At 36.0% G+C, this 16,357-nt stretch overlaps 1 protein-coding gene and 1 long non-coding RNA gene across 4 annotated transcripts in view; both read right to left on the reverse strand.

Moving 5' to 3' along the window:
* The window catches only part of ZZZ3 (zinc finger ZZ-type containing 3), a 66,120-nt gene extending 55,856 nt beyond the window's left edge, over window positions 1-10,264 (reverse strand). For 2 of the 3 annotated variants that reach the window (XM_021678157.1, XM_044914537.1), the window contains exons 1-3: window positions 10,177-10,264; window positions 8,421-8,574; window positions 2,047-3,599 (exon numbers count right to left, since the gene is read on the reverse strand). In XM_021678157.1, coding sequence (XP_021533832.1) covers window positions 2,047-3,548 — 1,502 coding nt within the window. In that variant the 5' untranslated portion in view covers window positions 3,549-3,599; window positions 8,421-8,574; window positions 10,177-10,264. The remainder of the gene's footprint in view (window positions 1-2,046; window positions 3,600-8,420; window positions 8,575-10,176) is intronic. The other variant, XM_021678158.1, reaches the window with a different exon arrangement.
* Window positions 10,265-10,279: 15 nt separating this feature from the next.
* The window catches only part of LOC123324579, a 38,882-nt gene continuing 32,804 nt past the window's right edge, over window positions 10,280-16,357 (reverse strand). Inside the window, exon 3 of the long non-coding RNA XR_006539900.1 lies at window positions 10,280-10,311. This is a non-coding gene — a long non-coding RNA (uncharacterized LOC123324579). The remainder of the gene's footprint in view (window positions 10,312-16,357) is intronic.

Below are 16,357 nucleotides of genomic sequence, written 5' to 3' on the forward strand. Positions count from 1 at the left end.
AAAAAAAAAAAGCCAACATTATATCCAACCAACTCTCGGCTCTAAACAAAAAGCAAAGGAAGAAGGACGTTACTGAAAAGAGATTACATCTAACATGATCAAACATCCTCTCTCAATTTTCTTTAAATTATCTCTAACCAAGATGCTAATCAAGACGCTCTCACTCCATCTCACTCTTCCCAATATGCTTCCGTCGGAGGAAAAAAAGTTAAAAGTGAAGTGTCTAAAGGTGCTACCTTCAAAGGACTGGAGGAAGGCAAAAAAGCAAGGAGGAGTTATTTCTTTTGCCCAACGTCACCGAATGAGGCATTAAATTGAAAATACTGTCCCCAAAAAAGCAACTACCATCCAAATTCCAAAGGACTTTGCACACCATGAGAAACCCATGAAACTATATTGTTCTCATTCTCAAAGGCTTAAGAATATGGAACATTACTCTTTAAATGTTATGGCCACTATCTTTAGACAACTGTTTTATAGGTTTATCATCCCTGAGAATGATCATCAGGAGAGCTCCAACAAAAAATGTAACATAATGAATTAATGGGAAAATATTTTCCATCAATATACCAGCTAAGCCTTAAGAGAGCATCTCTTTGCCAAAGAAACAATAAAAAGAACAGAAATGAGTACCATTTTATTAAAATGTACACTTCTTGAGTTCTTGATTTTTCTCTAACATATGCTCTGCTGCTTTTGCCTGCAGATAACAACTCTGTTTTTAAAAACTGATGCATAATACTAATAGTAAGAACTCTATCTGAAACTGGAAAAAACTTCACTTATTCATTTATTGAGTTTTCTACCTCAAATTGGACTTCAAATGTTTCAAATACATAAAAATGTTAACCGTTTTACAAAATGAATGAATAAAATGCTCGGATAAAATGACCTCTCTACTAAACTAGTAAAATACCTTTTATTAAAAAAAAAAAAAAGGAAAATTTTCAGAGAAGAAACATGCTAAAAGGCCACCATATTATGTCATGGTCCACAACTAGGATTTGGTATTTTGATCTGATACATACCAGAATCTGGGAATTGTCACAATAAGAACATTACAAAGTTTTCTCAAATCAGTGTTTTCCCACAGCCTATAAAATCTGTGCTAGTAATTCAAAAACTTACTTTGTAGGAGTAAAGGTGATTAACTCATATATGTCTTTTACTGTTTTTGATCACGATATTCATGATAAGCACTGTTCACCGTTCATTAATGTTCCTTTCAGGATTATTCAGAGTTAGCTCCAATTCATTTGTGTTACTACCCAGAATACTTTAAAGCAAATCTAAGCAAAACTGTGATAAATTTGGACATTCTATTTTTAAAAGTACCTTCATTACAAAGGCTAAATGACAGCATTTTAAGATAGCCTCCCCTTCTAATTTAGAATCAGGAGAAAGTTGTCTCAAATACTTTATGTAAACTATAGAGCCAACTATAACTCTTGCTAATGTGCTAATTACAATATACAATTACCTATCATAGTTTTAATAGTAATATCCACTTCTGCAAATCACAAAAGTCAAAGGTAATGCATAAAGTACATTTTAAATGAAAAGTTTTAATTGGAAAATAGATAGCCTGCCAGATTTCCCTCATCTATATGATGTCTAAGCACTCATTAATTGTTCTACGCTGTCTGGAAGGCACATAAAGCTCTACAACTATAAATCCGAAGTGTATTGTGAAAACTAAAGATGTTTCCATTTTACAAATTAACTGAAATGGTACAAAACTTATTAATAAACAAAAACGCCATCAACCACGTTTCCACGTCTTTTCTATTTGAGATGTGTGAAATATCAAAACTAGAAAAACCATATAGCCATTGAGAAGAGTAATAAAGTTGAGTTTTAAAGTCTTTCTTTTTTTGGAGTTTTTTTAAGAGTTGAGATAATCATTATGTTAAACCTAAAATTTCAGCTAAAGCATTAATCTTAGCTATAATAAAAATGCTATGAATAGACATTTATGAACAGATACTGAAAACGTGGGGGAATAATAAACAAAGCAGAATTCATGGTTACCATATTTACACATACTCTTTGTTGTGTTTCAGTGCCACATGATCTGATTCAAAGTAATAAACATCAGGATCATCATCTTCTTCTTCTGTATTGTGCGGATTGGCACTCTCTTTGGCAGATGGCAAATGTCCAATATTAAGTCTTGCCTCTGAGGGTGGCTTACTTAGTCCTTCACTCCCATAATTTTCAGAGTCACAAAATATTCCTTTTTCATTCTGAGAAATTTCATCAGGATTTGTGGGAGATTCACTTATGTTATCACTAACAGTTGCGTTTGTTTCATTGGGACTAAGATTATTCTCCTCAAATTGTCCATTTTCTCTGCAAGGAGAACTGTTTTTAGTGGGACTACCTCTGGTAGGGGCCGCCCTTCGTGGTGAAGTTCTCAGAGTATATCGATGTTCTTGAGGTTCTGATAAAGACATCATTTGAGCTGAAACACAGTCTAGAACAGAAGATTCTGGTTCTCCAGAGACTGGCATACTCTCAAGACTTGTGTCCAGGGCGTTATTGGTGTTTTCATTACACTGCTCTTTTGAGGCACTGCTATCTCCCACCACATCTACTTCCTCCTCAGAATCCCTTAAGGATGACTGAATTTCAGAAAAGGGGCCTGTAGCTGGCTCAGTAGTCAGCTGATTAACATGTTCCACAGGCAGGCAGGCAGTTACTATTTTGTGGTCCTCCAACTTGACCTGCACTTCTGAATTTGTGCAAGGCACGTTATGGTCTATATAACTGTCCTCCTTCCTACTATCAAGGAACATTGAAGTGTGGGTATCCGAATCCCCATTTTCAGCTACTGACTTTTCCTGCAACACATATGAACCAGTGCTATTTTGTTTAGTGTTCCCATCAGGCTGACAGTCATCACAGTTTATAACAGCTGAATCACTGTCATCAACACCATTGACAGCCAAATAGCCTGTGATTTCTTCAACTACTGCAGAATTAAGTGGCCCTTCCTCACTGACATTCACCTTTTTAATTTCCCTTTTCTCACAATCATCCAGTATAAGACATCGACAAGCTCGTTTAGTCCCTTGAAAATCTGCATCATTGTCCACTACTGTATTCCTCTGTTCTACTGACTCCTTGTCTGATTTTATAGGCGAATCTTCTTCTGAACTGTTTGGTGCTTCAGATCTAAGACAACGCTTAATTCTTTTTAAAACTGGTGAAACAGGTTCTGTTTGCCTTCTCTCACAATTTTCTACCGCCTGCCTTTCTATGGTATCTTTTTCTGAAGAAGAAAGTCCTCTTTTCCTAGGGCTTACCCATGATTCTCGAGTACTTTGCTGTTTTAAATCAGTAGTTCTTCCATTATTATTTCCTTTCTGAATCTGCACAGGCTCTGGTCTCTTCTTTGGTGATCTTGATCGTACTTGAGAATGAGAAGAGATTTCTTCAGGGTGAGCAATGCTACGATTCCTTAAAGTTCTACCACAAAAAGATTCATCCAAGCCGTTTAACCCCACTGTTGATCTTGTAACACGAGTAGATCGGGAAGCAGCCATACTATGGCAAGTCCCTACAATACGGTCATCATGATCCACTCATTGGGAAACCTTCAAAAATGTAAACAAAATAATGAGAAAAAGGTAATAGTTAATATACCTAAAACAAAAGCATAAAGCTATTAACTTTTAAATCCAAGTATAGCCAATATTAATAAATTATGTGATATAATTTTTTATTAATATTTCCAAAAATGATATTAATAATAGCTAACAATTACATGACACTTAATATGTTCCAGGAATTGTTCTATATGCTTTACATACTCACTTAAGTCTCACACCAATTAAGATAGGTGCTATTATCATCCCTACTTTACAAATGAGGAGGGTGAGGTATCTGTACCGTTTAAGTGATCTGTCCAAAGCCACACACTTAAGTGGCAGGGCAGGGCTCTAGAGACCATGCCCTTAACCTGCCTCCTGTGTATCTGCCTCTCAGATACACAGGCACAAAGGGCCCAGAAAAGATTTCCCTGAAAGACAGGATTTCATCTTGGTTATTAAAATAATACCCTTGAATTTAGATAGCAATTATCACAAAAACTATTCCAATCATTTCTTATGTTTTCTCAAAACATTCCTGGGAGGTAAAGTGGTAGAGCAGAGCAGACCAAAAATGAGTTTTTGGTCAAATCCTTTGATGACAAACTATGTGACATCCAAAAAATTTTGGTTGCGGTAGAATTTTTGTAATCAAGCAGATGAATAGTATCACAATCCTAGCTTCCAACAGCTAAAAGAAAACAGAGCAAAACCAAATCTCCCTAGTCTCTAGAAGTACAGCCATAAATCAGCAAGTGAAAGAAAGTATTCTGAAGAGGATGGAAGAAAAAGAAAAGGAGCCCCAAAGCAAATATTACATCTAAGAAATCAGGACTACACATATATAACCCCACTTTCTCCTTTGAATTCCTGTATATACGTATATGCCACAGTTTTGACGCATGTTGGGAGATAAGCTGGTTTTCTGGTTGTGGATGTTCGGTTTTTCTAAGATAGAAACGCAAGGGAAATTGAAAAATGCCCTGATTGATCCATCTGGATAAACTCTGAGTGGTTATTATTTTCCAAAGGTTCTCCCATAAAGCAGAATAAAGGAGCTATTAACATTTCAAGTATCCATTCTTCTCTTCCTCTTCTGTTTAGCTTTCACAAGATAATCTGCCACTTCACTGCTTAACTTCCAAATGGGGTGTAGGATGGATAGAGAAAGAGGCCAATAATGGCTGTAGTAGGTAGTTTCATAGTACCCTCCCACCTCCCTTTGCCATGCTTCCCATAGTCTCCTTCTCATATAAACCCTCCAAATGCCATTCTACCCCTTCCCCTGCAAACCAAATATAATCTCTCCTTTGCCTCAACTAGAAGTGTTTAACAGTAGAAAGGTTATGAAGAACTACAGAAGCCACAGCAACATGCTGCCACATACAAAAAAAAGAAACATTAAAGGGAACTGTCTTCCTGTTTCTGCCTGCTGACAAATGAATTTAAGTTTCCCAAAAAATATGTAAGTTGACTGAGTCTAATTTCGTTTCAGAGTAAGGCATATTTTTCAATTTTTAATTAACAATTTTTGAAAATCTTACAAGACTCACAAAACCAGCCCTGGGATTAGAGTATGATAATTTGTTCTAGAGAATTCCACAGCCATCTCATGAACAACAAATACAGGACACCAATCAGAACTTAGAAATACATTTCACATAGTAAACTTTACCATTTTGGGATTCATTAGAGGGATGTGACATGTAATTCTCTTTTGCTTAAATCTTGTCATGAAGATTACAGTCTATTTTAAATCACAGGTAATAAATACTGATGTCCCATAAATACCCACTTTTAATTACAAAAAATTCAAGTTAAATTTCAAATGATATTTCAAAAAAGCACAAACTAAAAAATGTTAAAATCAGTTTATTTGCTTCATATACCCAAATATGGAACTCTCAAATTTGAAGGTTATTGATTTTTAAATATTAATTACCTATGTAAATACACAAAGAAACATATTTAAACTTTACTTACAAAATCTAATGCAAATATATTTAACACTAATTATATTCATAATTATTCAAAAATTGATTATATTCATAATTTATGATTCAAAAATAATACTGTCAATAGTAATATTTTATAAACACACAAAAAGAATCTCTTAATCTTTACTTTTTAAAATGTAATGCCAAATAGGGCATATAAACTTCAAAGGATATCAGTAACAGGCACCCCTAGTCCTTCTTTTCTTTCCACACCAATCTAAATGAAAGCAAAATCTCTGCCTTGTCATTATTAATAAAATAAACTTATTATTACTACTCAGTTACTTGTAAAGAACATATAATGTTATATATGTTACATAGGATATCCTATTACATAGGATTATACATGTATACATAATATGTATAATTGTAAAACACCACCTTAATAAGGGCCTATTTCTTCACTATTCCAGCAATCAAAACACTGATTAATATGAAAGATGAAACCTCTTTTTGTTTCTTCTCATCCCTAAAAAGCATTTTTATTCCATTCATCAACCACAATAAAGTCCATTTTAGTAACAGTTCTCAAATCCCGTGCCATTGAGCCATATTTAAAGCGAACTTGTTTTACACAAGGACCCTTTTGGTACCTCAAACTCTCGCAAACTCCCAAGTGTGGCCTGAGAACCAGCATCATGGCAACTCTTGGAAGCTTGCTGGAAATGCAGAATATCAGGCCCTGCCCCAGACCGACCAATTAATCAGATTCCCAGGTGATTTACATGCCGATCAGGATTTGAGAAGCACTGACTTAGACCACTACATCCAGACAGTATTCTTTTAAAATAATACAGTCATCAGGTTCAAACTAAATTAGATCTATGTATAATATATCCTTTAATTCCTTATTTGAGTCTAGTAATAAAAATTTATAAATAAAGCCATGATTACTTTGGCTGAACTAGTACCGAAGAGAGGACTCAATCTCTTGCCTGACATTAACATACTGCATGCGCTTAAGGTAATAAATGGTAAAAATTCTGAAGACTAAATGAAATTTAAACACTCTTCCCTCTGATTTTGTTTTCTTCTGTTCTAACCTTTTTCTTCATCTTTTCTATTTTGAATAGGCATATATAAAGGCACATACTTTCTGTAGTTATCTAATAAACTGAGCGCAAATTTCGATTACCAAAAAGGGACTAAATCTGTCCTAATTATCTCAACCAAGTCTCAAAGTTGTTTTGCCATGCTTAGCTAAGTATTATAGACTAAAGCAGTTGTCTTCCTCATTTTAGCTGCATAATACAGTTACTGAAGAAATTCAGTGAAGAGGTTTGGAGCACAAAATTATATTCCTGCTAAAAATTAAATTACTAAGGGAACAGAAAGGAACTTATTTACAAACTAAGTATCTCAGAAAATACCCTTGCTAGTTAACTAAATAGGAGGCACATGGTGAAAACCTTAGCCAGCACCCAACTAGAACTAGAAATTCAATCACTCTAATTTCAGAATTAAGAGAAACTGTTAGTTAACATATTCATATGGCAAAACGCAATCTAGCAACTAGAATGAAGTTTTTCCTATATGTTATCTACCATCTAATGAATATGGCACTTCCTAGAACAGAAGAGAATATGACCAACCCATCACTAGAATTAAATAGACTCCCATCCTTTCTTCTCCACCCTTATAAGTTTTCATCCTATTGGAGAGCACATCAAGGACAGTCAACCAAATTTCAACCTGTCTATTCATATTAAGCCCCAAATCCTACCTATAATTCTAACATCTCATCTGTGCTGTTGAACTATCCTCCCCCCAAATTTGAATCTACTTATACCTCAAATCTAACTGTAGGATTCTGAAACAGTATCAGCTGCATTTCAGATCATAAATGTCCAGCTCTGTGATCCCATCTGCAGAACTGCATCAATATGAACTAAAAGGAATAAACATTAAACTAAAATGGTCCACCTAATGAAACACTAATCTAGCTATCACCTTTACTTATGAGAAAGAAATCTCAAAAAGATTTTTCAAAGGTAATGCCTATAACCTTCTGCTCCACTATAATTACTAAAGTAGTATGGTCTATTTTGGGAATTGAGGGACTGGCAATCGTCCATTAACAGCAACGTTCTAGCCGGTATTTATTATCACAATATTTAGTTTTATTAACTGAACAATTTTTAGGAAACTGGTCATGATACCATACCAAACCAAAGTGAAAGGCAAAAAGAGCAAGAGCAACTGGAAAGTGTTACCAATATGATTTCTACCTAGAACATAAACATGAGTTGCTTAGTAACGGTTCAGACCATCCTTGTCATGCAATTTTTTTAAGACAAATTTCTTCAGCTGAGCAATTACCACTATCAGGTTAAAAGTAGGAGAGTGAAACATGGGAACCCACCTATGCGATTCAACTTAAAGTTCTTAATATTTGTGTTTTGAAGCTGTGAATTCTATCATGTATTGCCTTACATAAAGTGATCTCTTCTTTCTTCCCCATTAAGAGAGACAGATAGATATAGATAACATAGATACATTGACAGAAAGCTGAATGAATACATGCTTTAAAAAAAAACTGGGGAGAAGTAGAAGTCAAGGAATTTCATAATGCCCCTTGAATCAAAAATACCTAGGGTGTCAAAGACAGGTATAATGCTCTCGAGATTCCAGTGTACTTAGTCACTTCATTTATACCTGTTAGGAAGAGTGGGAAAATATTTCATCCCTCACCCATTCCCTATAGCTCCACATTCCTAGGAACTGCCAGCCAGACTGCACAAAATGCCATGCAGAAGAAAGTATAGAAATGTAACAAGTCAACCCTCCCACAAAAAATATGTCTTCACTACTGCAAAACTAAGTAACTTACCTGTACAACCAAAGATCTATCATTGTGGAAATATTATCTCTTTTCTTTATATCCTGAAGGAGTTGGAGCTATGATCTAGAATAGAGCTTAAGCATCAGGGTTTCAGACTCTCAGCTTCAGCCATGGAGAATACTAGAACCTCCTAAATTCCTTTCTTTAAAATAAAATAATAAAAAAAAAAATTAAAGAAACAAATTAACTTATGCTAATAGATTTACCCCTTCTATAAGAGGAAACAGCAGATAACAGAATATCTATTCATAGTAACATCTTAATAACTCTGTAGCCTCAGAGATACCAAGAAACTGGAAAAGATTTTTAAAAACCAACAAAACAAACCAAAAAGACCTTGAAATATACTGAATCCTCATAACAACTTATTACTAGTTTGCATCAAAATGTGACTCCACTCTTCTCTAGAGTCTACGGGCAATATTTTGTTGAGGTGATCCAAAGACTGCCTTTGATAAAATTACTCACACAGAATTTAAAATCTCTTACTCTTATTCTAGAGGCCCTCCCAAACTTTGGCCTTCAAGTATTCAAAACTGGGACTGAACAACAAAAATAATTTAAGTTATGCATACCAAAGAATCAACTAAGTCTTCAAACATCTGTATGATAACCCTGATGATTACTAAAGTGCCTTAAGACTCTTATTATCATGAAAAATTTCTAATATTTTTGGCATATGGATTTTCAACTAGGACAAAAACAATATGGATTGTCTGCTTTTAGTACCCAGTTGGCCAGATATTTTAATTAATCTAAGTATACTCCATTTCTTGGACAGTCTCTTTAATTAAGAGTTTTACTTTATAATAATGTATATATGATATCCTTTTCAAAGAATCTGGCTAAATGGTTATCATAAGTGCCCATCTGGAAACAAGGAGGAACACCAGGGAAAAGACTAGTGATGTTTATGATGCAGCCTGTCACTTTATTATAAACATGAAAGTAAATATTCTAAAAGTAGATATTCTAAAAGATTTTCACAGTGAAGGATTACAATTTTAAAACTGATGCAGTTAACAAACTTTGTGAACTAGAGTTACTGCCTAGTAAAAATAAACAGATTACAGTTTTAGTAAGCTAGGAGATCAGTACTAATATCTAATATCTACAGATGCAACCTCTCCCAAATATCGCCTGTAAATTCGTGAAAAACACAACGTAGGAAAATTGTCTAAATAAAATTATTTAATACTACATTAAGAAATATTCTAAGTTAACATAAGGAGGGTGCACAGTGAAAACATGATCCTACAAAAAGTAACCCTTGACTTGAAAATTCACTCATCTTACAACAAAGATTCCAACTGCCAACTCCTTAATACCCAACCTTGAAAGCCTTTCACAAACATGGCAAAACGTTACATTCTATAGTGTGTGGTGGAAGTGGCAAACATCAGGGGCAGAGGATCCACAATTTAAGATGTGTCTCTGAGTACACATGGACATGCCCATTCTAGCACTTTATTCCAGTTCCAGTTGGCCACCTTCTACCCATTGTGGGTTGGGTTTACTATAGGAACCTCACCCATTATGGTATTTTTACCAGGCAAGGATATCTGCAACTGTCATTTTCACAGAAGAACTGATACTTACAGCTGAGTTCTAACAGTATTATGATAGACAGGATCACCCAGATATCTTTCTTAAAAGCCTGATACACTGAAAAAGAAACTTTAGTCAATTACTTCTACTAACTAAAGCCCCCTTGGCCTTAATTAAGATTACATTTTTTTCTTACCTTTTTAAAAGTGTTTTTCGCCTAGTATTTGATTCCCAAGCGTCTGTATTTATCTGTCATCACTGTTAATGTCCATGTTACATTGAGACTTCAGGTATTAATTATTTATATGGATGTACTAGCACAACTTGGTATCTGTGAAGGGAAACCACAATATAGTCACTATGGATGTGTTACTATTTATAGATATGTGGATAAAAGTGATATTTCTAAACACTTAGGTAACATACTGCATTCTCTACTAAGCTGCACAAATAATTCCTTATATTAGGCTACAAAATAGGTGCTATCTTCAATAGACTAAGATGATTTGCTAACACTCTTACCAATGCTTCTCAGAGTACCCACATAAAATATTTCAAAATTTAATTCTAAATTAAAATTTTTACAAATTTGAGAGCTCTACAGACTCCTTTTCTAACTACCAATGTAGACATAGCTCATTTTCCAGAAGCCTGTAATTGCTCAGGCATTAATAGAAAAGTATTTTGGGGCGCCTGGGTGGCTCAGTCGTTAAGCGTCTGCCTTCGGCTCAGGTCATGATCCTAGGGTCCTGGGATCGAGTCCCGCCTCAGGCTCCCTGCTCGGCGGGAAGCCTGCTTCTCCCTCTCCCACTCCCCCTGCTTGTGTTCCCTCTCTCACTGTGTCTCTGTCAGAGAAATAAATAAAATCTTTTTTAAAAAAAAAAGTATTGTGTGTGTATGTGTGTTTTACAATAAATCTATAATGGTTAAAAATGCAGTAAAAAAGATCATGACTTTCTCTTAAATGTGACTTTAAAACATTCCGTGTCTTTTAGAGTAATGATTTTGTCTTACCCCTCTACGAATAGTTTGTGAACAGTAGCTATCCAAACATTCCCTAAAAGAAAGCTTCTTAAAAATCTAAGATTTTTAGATTATAGATTACAACTCTGAGAAACACATCAATGAGCTTATAATCATGAAAAAAAGCATTATATAAAACTTTAAGTCATTTCAACCAGTTTATTAGTAGAAAAACATGAGCTACAAAAAACCTCATTCATATTATGAATGGCATTCTAAAATGATTTACCACTGTATGCCATTCCAAATTCCTATATAATAAAAAGAAAAAGCAAAAATCTACACAGAAATACAGATAGCTAGAGTGCCTGGGTGGCTCAGTTGGTTAGGTGTCCAACTCTTGATTTTGGCTCAGGTCATGATCTCAGGGTTGTGAGATCAAGTCCCAAAGTTGGGCTTCATGATGGGCATGGAGCCTGTTTTGGATTCTCTTTCTCCCTCTCCTTCTGCCCCTCCCCTACTTGCGTGGGCATGTGCATATGAGCATTCGCTCTCTCTCTCAAAAATGAATGGAAGGAAGGGAGGGAGGGAGGGAGGGAGGGAGGAAGGAAGGAAGGAAGGAAAGTAGGTAGGTAGGTAGGTAAAGAGAACCTTACACCTGTTTGTGAATAAAATTTGACAGTGGAGTTGTCAACCTGCCAGATCTCACCAGTGAAAAGTTTCATTATACTGGAGTAGAAACTTAATATAATGTTATGCCGGTTATGTTTCAATTAAAAAAAAAAAACAAGAGAACAAGACAATGGAATAGTGTTTAAGAAACACTGATATCTACCATCAAGCACTTACAAGTCTATTCATTTGTTTACAAATGTTAAACAATACCATAAAAAATTAACACTATTAGTGTAAACAGTAACAGCTTTATTCCTAAATTTAAAAGTTGCTATATATTCTCTTGTAACAAGCAAATTAAACTAGCCAAAATTCTTATACTCCTTACACTGCATTCTTTGTTTCCTTCACTATACATTTCAAATGGAGCAGATAAAGTAGTTTGGTTTGTGATAGCTACAGTAATTTTTTATTTGAATTATTTAACTATAGTAACTTCCAGAAATTTAAAAAAACTTAGCTATTTTGTCTTTTAAAAGCATACAAAATGGAAAACCATTTAAATCCTATTCCTAAGGCCTTCGTATTTATTCCTTGCTACAGAACTTTGCTTGTTTTCACATACTAATAAAATCAACAGACTATTCAAGAATTCCAAAGGCAAATCCAAAACCAATCTTGACTGAAAAGAATTACTTTTCCTACTATTTGCAGTCTAACACTGGTGCTACTGTGCTAAATAGATTACAGGATCTAAGATTCATGGCACATATGAAATCACTTCAAAAGACTACAGAAAATCCCACTAGAAAATATTACCAGTTCTACTGATATAACAAAGTTATAAGCTACAAAACTTACTATAAAACTGTGATGTCTAAACTAAATGCAACCTAAATTATAAGACACTGAAACTTTTTTTAGTTTTATAGAACCTTAGAAAATTTTCAGGACAAAAGTTATATATAGATTCATATTAGTACCCAATTCTTCAGTGGTTATAAGTGAAAATATTGAATTGTGCACTATACCAAATGATTTTAAAAGAAACAGATGAGGACATTCAAAGGTGGCTGTAAAAAGCATTAGAATAATGCTCAGGGACAGAAACACCTTTGCTAGACAATTAAACTTATCACACTCACTTGCTATAGAGAACTAAACTGAATATTTGGTGCAAAGTATAACCAAAGAAGAGCACACTTTCCTGGGTCCCTAAGTTGTTTGGAACCACAGTTTCTGTGTCTTGGATGCCTTCAAAAGATTTTAGAGATAAACCTATATTTCACAGTCAACAGAAAGGTAGCAGAAGCATGGGTTTGATAGAAGGAGACAGAAATATGATTCCCTACCATCAAAAATAACTAACAACCATCTGACCATGAGTAAGACACTTTGCTCTTCTATGCTTCATTTCCTCATCTAATAAACAGGAGTACTTCTCAGGGTTACTCTGAAGTTCAGAAGAGATTATGTCTGTGAAGTACTTTAGCTTACTGGTTTTCAAACACTAGTGTGCCTAAGGAAATCCTGAACCCTGGGGCGCATGACTGGCTCAGTTGGTTAAGCATCTGCCTTCGGCTCAGGTCATGATCTTAGGGTCCTGGGATCGAGCCCTTCATCTGGCTCCCTGCTCAGTGGGAAGCCTACATCTCCCTCTCCCTCTGCATGCATCTCCTTCTCCCTCTGCCTGCCGCTCCCCCTGCTTGTGTTCTCTCTCTCTCTCCCCCCTCTGTCAAATAAATAAATAAAATTACAAAAAAAAAAAAAAAAAGGATTCCTGAACCCAACCACCCCAGAAATTCAGATTCAGTAGTTCTGGATTTGCATGCATAAATCTACATCTTTAATTAAGCACTTCAGGTCATTCCAAAGTAGGGGCTCCCCAAGGATATGGATCATACTTTGAAAAAAGTTACATCAGTTTCTTCTGAAGCTTTAGTGTTCATAAGCATTACCCTAGGTACCTGTTTAAAATGCAAATTTCTAGGGGTGCCTGGCTAGTTCAGTCAGTGGAGCAAGTGACTCTTGATCGTGGTTGTGGGTTCAAGCCCCACATTAGGGGTAGAGACTATGCAAAAATAAAATCTTTAGGGGCACTTGGGTGACTCAGTCAGTTAACTATCAGACTCTTGATTTCAGCTCAGGTCATGATCTCAGAGTTGTGGGGTTGAGCCCTATGATAAGCTCTGCACTCAGCAGGGAGTCTGCTTGATATTTTCTCTCCCTCTCCTCTGCCCCTCTCCACCACGCTTGAGTGTGCTCTCTCTAAAACAAATAAATCTTTTTTAAAAAATAAAATAAAATCTTTAAATAAACTACAAACTTCTAAACCTCATCCTTAGAAATTCAGATTCAATAAACTTGGGGTAGGACACAGAATCTTCATTTTATCAAATACCACAGGTGATTCAGATGCAAATAGCTCATGATCCATCCTTTTAGAAACCTGGCAGTAGATTTTCCCCTACATATTTCCCATATTGTATCCCACCTCTGTAGTATCAACATCCAAGACCAACCTTAGGCTTTCATCATTCACATAAACTAACTTACCTGCCTTTTAATTGGTCCTTCTACTTTAAGTCTCATTCCTTATAAATGCATGGTCTACAGAGTGATCTAAAATGCACACTTACGTCCCTCTCCTACCTAAAATGCTTCCAAGGGACTTCCACTCTTGGCCAAGACAAAGTAACAGGAATGAGATTTATGCTGCCACCAAAAACAACTAAAAACAACTAAAAATCTGGACAATATGAAAACATTTTTTTCTTTCAGACACTGGAAACCAGACAACGTAACACAGGACAGTGATCAATGAAAGAGGAGAAACAAATGAGGCAAAGCTTATAACTGCTCCAGCTTACTGATGGGAGAGTTTCCAGACTACAGAGTGTGGAGGGTAATTAATGAGTTAAAAAGATGAACTGAGTAGTCTGGGAAGGCCAAAGTAACTACGGTCCCCAGAACATGAGAAGATCTACAGAAATTCCCCTCAGCCTTGAGCTGAGTACTGATCAGTGTGCATGTCCAAGGCCTGGAAAAGGCCTAGAAAACCATCTATAAGGAATACAGAGAATGATAATCATAGCCAGGGGTATGCTGGAAAATTTTTAACAACCTGGAGCAGTTAGTGGTTTGTAGTTCCTGGTTTACAGGGTTACCAATGTCTGTGGTATGAATACTCCCACCTGCAGCCAATTTCAAGCTATTAACTATCACTGAGTGCTAAATTAGAAAAAGATAAATGGTAGCACATCAAACATTATATAGTCTTTCTACCATAGAGATAGAACAGATATAAATTACCACCTGTGCACAAAAATAATATATAATAATAGAATAAAGAGGTAATGAGTTTTGAGGCATGATCCTTTGTTCTTAATGTAACAAATTTAATTATAAGTGTATACAATTTAATTCTATTAAGAATTAATCCAGCTCAGGGGCTCCTGGCTGGCTCAGTCAGTGGAACATGCAACTCTTGATTTCGGGGTTCTGGGTTCGAGCCCCAAGGTGGGTGCAGAGTTTACTTAAAAATAAAATCTTAAAAAAAAAAAAAGAAAAAAGAATTAAACCAGCTCTGAAACTTCCTAACATTTTAACAAACAGCTCTCACAAGCTCCAGCATACCACATCCATGGCTCACACTGCCCACAGCCCACCCAGGGACAGCAATAGTGTGTATACCTTCCAGCCAGAGTAGAAAACCTTCTAATTCACAGGATATCAAGTACAGTGCTCAGAGGGGCAATGCCTCAGTAGTGGGGCAAGATGAGCTCTAAAGACTACTCTGGTCCCACCTAACAGAATAAAAGCAAGTCTAAAAAAAAATAATAATAAAGCCATTTCCAAGGAACTTAACTCTGTCCCAAAACAAAGCTCAAGAATATTCATAGTAATACAAAAAATTTCAGCACCAAACAAGGTAAAATTGACAATGCCTGCATCCAATCAAAAATCAGCAGACATGCAAAGGAGGAAGATACCAGTCATAATGAGAAAAATAATCAACAGAAATTGATCCATACATAATAGATCTACTAGACAAGAACATTAAATCAGTTATCATAAATGCAGTTCCTGGGGCGCCTGGTGGCTCAGTCGGTTGAGCATCTGCCTTCGGCTCAGATCATGATCCTGGGATCCTGGGACCGAGCCCCACATCAGGCTCCTTGCTCAGCAGGAGGCCTGCTTCTCCCTCTCCCACTCCCCCTGCTTGTGTTCCCTTTCTGGCTGTCTCTCTGTCAAATACATAAATAAAATCTTAAAAAAAAAAAAAGATTAAATGTAGTTCCTAGGTTCAAAAAGGTAGACAGATGGAAAGATTAAGCATGTTAGGTAGAAGTATGAAAAACTTTTTAGAAATTTGATTGTTTTAGTAATAAAAAAAATGCTGGCTGGGATTAACAAGAGATTAGACACTCCGAAGAAAATATGTCAATGAACATGAAGACAAAGCAACAGACGCTAGACAAAACAAAACAGAGGAAAACAAGACTGAAGGGGAAAAAAGCATAAATAAACTGTGGGACAACATCAAGCATCCCAGAACATGGGTAATCAGAGTATCCAAAAGAAGTAGGAAAGGGGCACCGGGGTGGTTCAGTCAATTAAAGGGTCTGGCTATCGGTTTGGCTCAGGACATGATATCAGGGTCGTGGAATTGAGCCCCACGTGGGGCTCTGGACTCAGCGAGGAGTCTGCTTGAAAATTCTCTCTGTCCCTCTCTCTCTGCCACTCCCATGTGCGCACTCACCTGTGTGTGCACATGCGTGCTCTCTCTCAAAACTAAA

This window comes from Neomonachus schauinslandi, chromosome 4, assembly GCF_002201575.2.
Source record: "Neomonachus schauinslandi chromosome 4, ASM220157v2, whole genome shotgun sequence".
Taxonomy (NCBI): domain Eukaryota; kingdom Metazoa; phylum Chordata; class Mammalia; order Carnivora; family Phocidae; genus Neomonachus; species Neomonachus schauinslandi.